Genomic DNA, 9,264 nt, shown 5'->3' on the forward strand with positions numbered 1-9,264 from the left:
TCATGTTTTAAAACTTTATTCATGCGCCCACAAACAAAGTCACAATGAATAATGACAAAATGTTTGAAATGACATTAGAGGTAGGAGTCTAAAATAGAAAAGTGAAATGTTAATATTGACTGTTAAAGGCGCACGGCAGGATAAAAAGTGTGCTTCTCTTTAAATCCCACTCAATACAAATGTTACAGCTGTAGTCCAGCTTCACAACCATCAACGTTTGCAGGAATGATATTATTATGACAATTTATAAGTATTTACAGGAAATTAACATAAATCATGCAAAATTCCAAAAGATGTTTTTCAAATTGAAAATAGGTTTGATACAAAACTGGATGAATTTTGGTCAAAGACAAAAATACGTATGTGCGTGTCATTGGAAAAATAAATTACGTGAAATGTTGGACAAAATATTCATTAGTCATATTTATGTGAGGTACAAAAATGAGACCACCACCTCTAGGAATCAGCACAGGTAGAGGGATAAGTATGCATAATCAAAAAAAAAAAATCAAAATCAACGTCACTCATAATGATCCATGATTCACAGGATGCTCCAAATGTGCAGGATAGAGAGGGCAGAACAGAACGCTTTATTCAAGAAAGGTTAGAAAGAAACTACAACTACTGCCAATAATAATCCTTAAAAAAAAAGAAACGGCCCTTCATGATTGATCAACCAAAAGGCTCCAGTGGTCTGCATTGTTTCTAACGTGTTGAACACAATACATATTCAGACATTTGATTAAAATAAACTACTACTACTACCACTACTACTGTGGACTTAAATGTCAAAATCTGGACCTGAAACCATCAAAACAACATGTTCAGCTACTCTTTAAAGCTTGCTTGCCATTTGACTAAGGTACAGATGAGTTTATTTATTATTAAAGAGAAACTCCACTCACTTTAATACATTTGCTTGTACTGCCAACAGGTGGGGCCTTCATGCTCTTTCCACACCCAGTGCAGCTTTAATGTAGTGCATATCTATATTATTCTGTCTAAGGAGGAGTTCAGGCCCGTCGCATCAGAAAGTCACTGACGTCCATCCTTGTGAAAGCTGGTGCTGAGCTTAGTGGCGACTCAATATTCCACTTCTTTCAAGTCAAAAACATGAATGAACAACAAGCAATGTATAAACTATAATTACGAGCACGCGGCAACTAAATACTACAGTAGGTGAGTCAGCAGATCATAGTTCAAAAGCAGACGCTGTGTAAAACATGAGCTTATCGCGGTATCTGAATGTTGTTACACCACTCTTTGCCGATCCCTCGTCATAGAGCCTAACACCCGGCGGTGGAGGAACAGGCTTCAGGGTACTATTTAGTGTGCTATTTAAATATACTTATTAAGTGCATAATGGTTTGGTAGGTAGTGAATCCAATACCAAATAATACGAAATAGATTTCAGTCATGTGAGGCAGGAAAGAGCAGCTTTATCGAGATCCGTATTTCATAATTATTAAAAAGTGTTCTTGTAATAACTAGATACTGATCCTGTAATTATCTGACAATAAGATACATTGTTATTGTGAGATAATTGTGTGTTAATAATTTATACTACTACTGTAGATTGTTTTCTCTTTGCTGAATGCTTCCAGAATCATTTTCTTGTCTTAGTGTGGATTTCTTCTGGTATTTGTATTGAAGTAAAGAACCGCTGCATTATGACACTGCAGGTGGAGGAGGAGGAGGGAGAGCACAGTGATTGGGGGGGGGGGGGGGGGGGGGGGGGGGGTTACTCAGCAGGATGAGGGACGCTGAACGGCTGGGTCATCCCTCTGACAGACGTGGTGTTCCCTCCACAGTCCACGTACTGGTACATCTCCTGAGACACCTGCTCCGCATGACCGAAGTACGTGGTGGTGACGGTCACCCTGCACAGAGTGGAGGGGACGAGGTGAGGCCTCACACACACACACACACACAGTAAACTCACGCGTTTAGAATACTAGAATAAAACACAACTCACTGCATCATGACGACAATGTTGTGGACCTTGATGGTTTGGAGAGTGCAGTAGTCACTGGAAAGTAAAGACAGGTGCAGGTAAATATGTATCGTGGACCAATGAACACGTGAGTTTAGATAAGTACTGCAAGACGGCGTGTGTTGTAAAATACAGGCAATATTCGGACTCACAATGTGTGACGCGTGGTTTGCTGCGATGTTCAGGAAAAACTGCAATCAGTCAACCACTCAGTCCAACAATGTCTCCGTCTCTTTGCTTTGTCTTTGTTGCTTGTACTACAACAGTGGTTGGCCGCGGTGGTTGAGGATATTCTATTCTGCCATGCCTTATGAATTTTGCTCTATTGTCAGTCTCTCTGTAACAACATGCTAGCATGTGTGGGATTTGGTGACTACGTCGATCTCTTATCAATGAAATGTGGACTTTGGAGGAAGGAGTGAGACAATTAGAGCGCTGCTCGCCGTTTGAGAGACAAAGAGGAAGGGATGCTGGAAGCCGCTGGACTATTCCACGTAATGTTTATGCAAGTTATTCATAATAATACTTTTTTAACGTAAACGTTGTGATTGACGCCTCCAACTATTTGGTAGAGTCCTATTCATTTCCCATGTAGCTCTAACTGCAGCAGGAAAGGTTGGCAAAATAAGTAAGGGAACACAGAAGTCACTTCCTGGTTTAGGAGTCACGGTGCGGTGCGACTTCAGTACAGCGGAACAAAAAAAACAGATGCACAAGGATAGTCTTGTCACATCTACAGTATGTGCCTGTGAGCTCCACGACCTCAAACCACACCCTGCATCAGGCCAAGACCAGCGGTCAAACAAGCCTCTACATCTCAAATCGTCATTCTTTATCCAGGTTTGGTGAAGAGCTTCATGTAAACAGCTCAACCTAATAAAACCTTTTGGCAGATGTTTATGGCTGGATCAACTCATGTGTGTGTGAGAACATCGCCAGCGCTGCTTACTCTGGCTTCGTGTGTCCTGTTGAGGAAACTCAACCTTTAATTCTAGTCTAATTAAAACATTCGTATATGTTCTATGTTTACGTGGCTACTATTCACATTTCATTGTGCGACCCTGTGTTGTACAATGGCAGGTGAATGAACCTTGTAACAGTACTTACTACATGTAGTTCATCTCGTCTGCAATGGTGGTGGAGACCATATAGTCTATCTGCAAACAGAAATGGAGTGAGAGTCGTGTTCCACCCAGAGGAACGGAGACGTGACGAACGGACACGGCGCCGTACCTGTTTCATGTCCAGAGGGCTGATGGCGGTCATGTTGCTGATGCGAGATTTGCCGATGACCGTCTTGGCAAACTGCACCTGAGCTGTGATGTTGGCCACCTCCACCGAGTAGTAGTTGTTGTTGGTGATATTGAGGGTGTTCTGGAGGAGAACCAACATGGAGAGTTTATTAGTAGTGGTACGTTTTATACTTCTAGCAGTGATTTCATGCAACTGAACAAATACAAGACCTTTTAATGATCAGAGCTGGACCACTGCTCTGATCATTAAAAGGTCTTGTATGTATTTGTTCAGTTAAAGTCTGGCTCAAAAAAGCTGAACTTCAAGTAAAAGAAATCTTGAATCTTGCAAGAAGAGCTGAGGGCATCCCTCTCTGTAAATACCTTCAAAAGTAAATCTTAAGACACGTATATATATGGTCATCTTTTTATCTACCCTATTCTACTGTTATGGTCATTGCATTGGTGTATTTCTATTGTATTGTTAAGGACCTTTACACAAAAAGGCACTACATTAATCGATAAAGTTGAATCATTTCTGTCTGTCATACAATCTGAAAGCTTGACAACTAGTGCTGAATGACATCAATATCACAATTCATTAAAATCATGATGAAAATAAACAAAAAAATAATAAATAAATAAATCTCTCGCAACCACTGAGTCAATTTAAAGCACATGTGTACGTGGCAGACATGGTTTCTGTATTATTAGCTATCTCTCCATGGTTTCATTATAAAGAATGCTGATTTCACCTCTAATGTTGGGAATAAGCCCACATAAAGGATGGAAGCACTGACAGTTTGTGTTACATGTTTGTTCTTTTACTTTCAGATCAATTCTGGAAACATTGAGTACATTTATGCCTCAGTTTCTTGCGGGTTTTTTCTCTTTTTTTCTTAGCAAAACGGTACAAAAATAGAGCTTTACGGCGACTTTATCGGTAGTAACCAAAAGCACTTCTCAGGTGATCAACCCTTTATCTACAAGGGGACAGCAAAGGGCTTTCACCGACGGATACTTCACATGGATGTCTCACGCATTCCCTGTCGTTATTCTATTTGCCGTTTGTATTGATCGTGATTTACACCAGTGCTTTGCGACGACTTGAGATGACGCTCACCGTGATGTTGAGATACACGCTGCGTTTGTCTTGGTCGTAGCTGACGAAAACAGACTTCACTCCGACGTAGGACACATCGATGGAGCGAGGGAACAGGAAGAAGACCGCCAGACTGGACAGCAGCAGGCAGACCACCACCGACGCCGACACGTACAACTTCCTGAGGAGGACGCAAGGCGGCCACGGGACTCATTACTAAAACACACAACTGCACCATGTCACAGAGCTTTATCCATACTTGAACATCCTAATTTAACTAGAGAATATTGGTGCTCTGTCACCAATATTCTCGATGAATATGATTGTTTACAGCAGCATAAATCACTCTTTGATCCGCCGTCTTGACAACAACCAGGTAAACAGTGGGATTCACCTCTTCACATTGATGCTGATCTACAGGAACGTGCACTACTTGTAAGTGGATTAATTATTAATTACTTCACAATGTAGTGGCTAAGAACCTCAGCATTAAAAGGACATTCTGTGAAACACTTCCTGTCTTAGGAGGGACATGAGAAGATGGTTGTGAATCTTTCGTCTGTGTGTTCAGTACTGGAGTCAGGGCGTAGATAGCCTAGCTTAGCATAAAGACTGGAAGCAGAGGGGAACAGCTAGCCTGGTACACCTCTCACCACTTCAATAGCTCACTAATAATACACCGTATCTGGTTTCTTTAATACCTACAATAAAATAAGTGTAAATGTGTCAGTTACAGGCTTGACTTATTTCATGCTGAATAACAGTCCGGTGCACTGAAGTCTTGTTGACACTGTGAGGTTGCCAGGTTTGGTATACTGCACACAAATCCTGGTCAGAAGCACGAAACCCCCCCCCCCCCCCCCCCCAAAAAAAAAACTGCCCATTGTCAATTCAGAAATTGAGAAGAAATTGAAATGCCTTTTTTTTTTTTTAAATGTGTTGTTTCATGTCCCATTAATCCTTTCTTCCTCTCCTAACATGTTTCATTTGTTGTTTATTGAACAACAATGCATTTAAATTTAGAATAGAGAGCTGGACAGTTATCTGAGAGTAATGCACACACTCCGTACACGACAATCAGTACACGTTTTCTATATTCAAAAAAAGTTACAAAGCCTAAACACATTTTTGAGTGTGATGGCTAAACTATGTGTTTAATTAAACTTTTTCGCACACATGCAAATCCTGATGTAAAGTTGTAAATGAACCAAGTCAGTGGCTCTGTGTAACAGTCCTGAGGGGACACACTCACGTCCTCCTGGGTCGCAGCCTTTGGTCGCTGTATGGAATCAATGCCACGAGTTGATTTTCTTGTCCTGAAACACAATCAATGAAGAGTCACTGCTGTGTACGTCTCCCTCTTGCTTTACTTAAGGATTATCACTGCTGACTGTAAAATCATATGACTGTGGAAGACAGACAGCTAACTAGCATTTAGACTACCCCCACCCTGACTGTGTACACAGTAGTGTTTACCTCTGGGGATCCTGCCGGTGCCCTGACATGTGGGACATGTCACACTGTCCCGTCCCGTGAACTCCACATAAGGAAACTGGGAGACGTCTCCGCCCTTTCCGTCCTCAGTCTGAGAGTCCTCCAGAGGAGAGGCGAGGCTCTCCTGGCTGTCATGCTGGCCCGTCTGCTTAGTGAGGTGGGAAAGAGACTTTCCCATAGTCACACCTGGAAAACACAGGAGCAGTCTGTGATACACACCGTCAGCTGGGTCTGTTCAGAGTCCATCCATACCCGAGCTCAATGATTGCCTTATAGCCATGGGACCAATGGAAGGCGGCGTTAAACGAGTAAACAGTAATAGGGGAGCAGAGCTGCTATGATTAGTCAACTAATCAATTAGTTGATCGATAGATAATGATAAATAACAAAATGATTTGGTTCCAGCTTCTCAAATGTGAATTTTGCTGGTTTTCAGAGACATTTATTATTGACCCAGTATAGATATATAGATATACATGCATGTGATTACATTCATTGTGATGTCAGCCTTCGATTTAAAAATATCATTTCATTCAACTTGTGACAATCATTATGCTTTCATAAACACATATTCCTTACTTTGCTAAAGCATATCTTACGAGAAGATGCGTCTCTCTTAGCAGTATAGCATGTTTAGGCCAAAACTTCCAATAAAAAGGGATCAACTCAAACATTAACATAGGGAGGTGGTTGGTCACACGCAACCTGGTGTTTTAGTAAATTCACAGCTGACTGTCAAAAGGCTCAGATAACATAACAGACGTGTCAGCCATACCTCCTGAAGTTATAACGCTATATAATGGGTGGTAGAACATCTGCCGGTTGAGACGGTGTTCTACAGTAAGGGCATTACTTAGCAAGATTACGCTAACGTTAATAGTGCTAACGTTTAGGCCTGTGCACTTTAAGTTCGAGCGAAGGCAGTTAACGTTAGTAATATGTTGGCAGGGGAGAAGTTACTGTCAATGGCGATGTAGCTAACAACATTACACAATAAACCGAAGTGAACAAGTAAGCTGTCATTATGCCTGCTTAAAAGAAACCCCCACCAGAGTAACAGTTAGCGTGTTAGGTAACTTAGCTACAATTGCCAAGGCTAACAAATTCCAAAATGAACCGTATCCGTGGCCAATGCTACCATAGCTTACTCACCTAGCTGCTTTAATGTATAACACACTCTATCCATCAGAGGTTAATATGCGAAACACCGTCATAGCACGTAAGATCACTGAAATAAGGTCAGAGAGAACTAACTGTACCTGAATGCGACCTAGTGCTGCTGCTGGTTCATGCAGTTTGTTTATCCTCTTAAAAACAGACATGCGCATATATCATGTGATACATTCACTACCGTGGGAAAAGTCAGTTTCAAGCTTAGAAGTGCGATTACATCATGATTACATCTATTAAGATCCCTTATGGAACAATAACAGACAAAACATGATTAGGCTACTCAACTGCATGCTGCGTTTTTGTCTAAAATGAAGGAAGAAACGAAAAAAAACGGTGTCATGTCATCTGAATATTGCTCATGTTATAAGATAAGATAATCCTTTATTTGTTCCGCAGTGGGGAAATTTACAGGATCACAGCAGCAAAGTGGACAGTGCAAACAAGGTACATGGTACAAGTATTATAAATAAATAATACACAGTAAAGAATATCAACTAAGTAAAAAAGTACAAAAATCCACAATTACTAAAAATAACTACAAGTAAAAAATTAAAATATTATATATACAGAGTATTTTTTTATTGCACAGTGTAATTATTGCACCGATTTTTTAGTGTTGTTAGTTGTTAGCGTTGTGTGGTCTACTGGGAGCACAGCTGGTTGTGCACCCTGACAGCGGCAGGAAGGAAGGACCTGCGGTATTATTACCCCTTGTTCTTTTTATTTAGTTGTATTCCAGACATTAGGGTTAATCAAATGAATGCTTTCCGGGTGAATAATATGGCAGTGATCTAAGAGCATTTTCAAGGACTAGTTTTGAGTCAAAAATCCTCAATGCTGAAGGAGTTGGAGAAGGGGACACAAATGTTGATGGTTTGTCTAGTGCAGGGGTTGGTGTCTCTGCCTATACAGGCAGGTTTGTGGTTTGTCACCTGTCCCTGCCAATTGGGACAATATCAGGGACTACAATCTCAAGGCCAAGCTCATGTCCATTCAAATTCATCCATTTTGTGCAAAGCTACGGCCTGGTGTGTGCTTATATTTTCTGCTCTTGAATTAATTTGTCATATAGCGTGCTTACTCTGTAGAGATGTATTTCAATGTATGATTTATGTCACTGCAGGACCACCCCACACCAATATGTGTCTTTTCGGAAGACATGACGCCACTACTTGCCACAGACATGGCAGCAGCCTTCAGAATTTTGGAGGGACTGGTTACTGGATGTGGAGGGTAAGAACGTTTTTGATTAACCTCTTGGTTATTTTTTCATGGAAAGTACACATTTACCTGATTAGAACATTCGTTTTAAGATTATAGCACTTTCTGTACCTGCTGGGTGAAAATATAACCCGTTGGAGGATCCGGGGCATACATGGATACAGTTAGCACTAAATCTAAGAAACACTGGTCTAATGTCTATACAAGTCAGAAATATTAACATACTCTCATCATCTCATAAACAGTAAAATGGCTGTTAATATACACCCGTAGGTCCCCCATTTGGACGCAGAGTACATCAAAACTTAGAGAGTTTTGTGTTAAAAGTAACTGGCAGAGAACCCACGAAGAACGAATATAGTGATGTTATAGTTCTGCAGAAACCTCAGCGTCCTGGGAACAACATGAACTAGGTCACTTCTACATGAGACAAACACATCTCCCATCAGCCAAGCAAACAAATAACAAAATATCATAAATCATACTCGATATGACTGGGACAGACCGGAGAAAAAGGCTGCTACACTCCGTTAGCAACGTGCTACCTACGAACATGCAGCATGAAAAAGCACGAGCGCCTGACGGAGATTACGGACATAGTTTCCATTTCTCTCCCCGGTAAACCATCGCAGAGATATTCAGCTTCGAACACAAAAAGTCACACAGCTTTCATCGAATATTGTACTTACTTTTGGTCGAATCTCAGCGAAAAAATGGAATATCTCCGTACTTCCACTTCGTGTTTGTCCAGCTGCTGGTGCTCCGTGTGAATCCGTTCGATTCGTGTCTCTCCGACACTCCTCGGATTCTTGGGAGGGTTGGAAGCTCAGCAAATCAGATTTCAGAGCTGGACCTTTTTGAGCTTTATTGGCTAATAGTGCTGTCAATCATCTAGCTTTCAATTCCAGGCAATTCTATTGGCTCCTACGGTTCGAAGGATGTCTCAATGGTGAAAATCGGAGAAGGGGGGGCTGAGATACAGCCCTGAACAGAGAGTCGAAGCAGGATTTGACCTTAAACTAAATAACTAAAAAGGGCATAGAAAGAGC

At 41.2% G+C, this 9,264-nt stretch overlaps 1 protein-coding gene across 2 annotated transcripts; it reads right to left on the reverse strand.

Moving 5' to 3' along the window:
• tmem106bb (transmembrane protein 106Bb) lies at positions 1–7,137 on the reverse strand. 2 transcript variants are annotated; one of them, XM_068710777.1, is made up of 8 exons: positions 7,081–7,137; positions 5,804–6,007; positions 5,580–5,643; positions 4,349–4,508; positions 3,227–3,367; positions 3,101–3,150; positions 1,976–2,029; positions 1–1,880 (listed from the first exon to the last, which is right to left on the reverse strand). In XM_068710777.1, the coding sequence occupies exons 2-8, from the start codon at positions 5,997–5,999 to the stop codon at positions 1,742–1,744; spliced, it is 804 nt and encodes a 267-aa protein (XP_068566878.1). In that variant the 5' UTR covers positions 6,000–6,007; positions 7,081–7,137; the 3' UTR covers positions 1–1,741. The 2 variants fall into 2 exon arrangements, with proteins under 2 accessions (XP_068566878.1, XP_068566877.1); XM_068710776.1 differs by lacking the exon at positions 7,081–7,137 and adding an exon at positions 6,974–7,073.
• Between the last annotated feature and the right edge of the window lie 2,127 nt (positions 7,138–9,264).

Source organism: Cebidichthys violaceus, unplaced genomic scaffold, assembly GCF_023349555.1.
Source record: "Cebidichthys violaceus isolate CVI_PGR_0920_01 unplaced genomic scaffold, fCebVio1.0.p SCAF_16, whole genome shotgun sequence".
Classification (NCBI taxonomy): Eukaryota; Metazoa; Chordata; class Actinopteri; order Perciformes; family Stichaeidae; genus Cebidichthys; species Cebidichthys violaceus.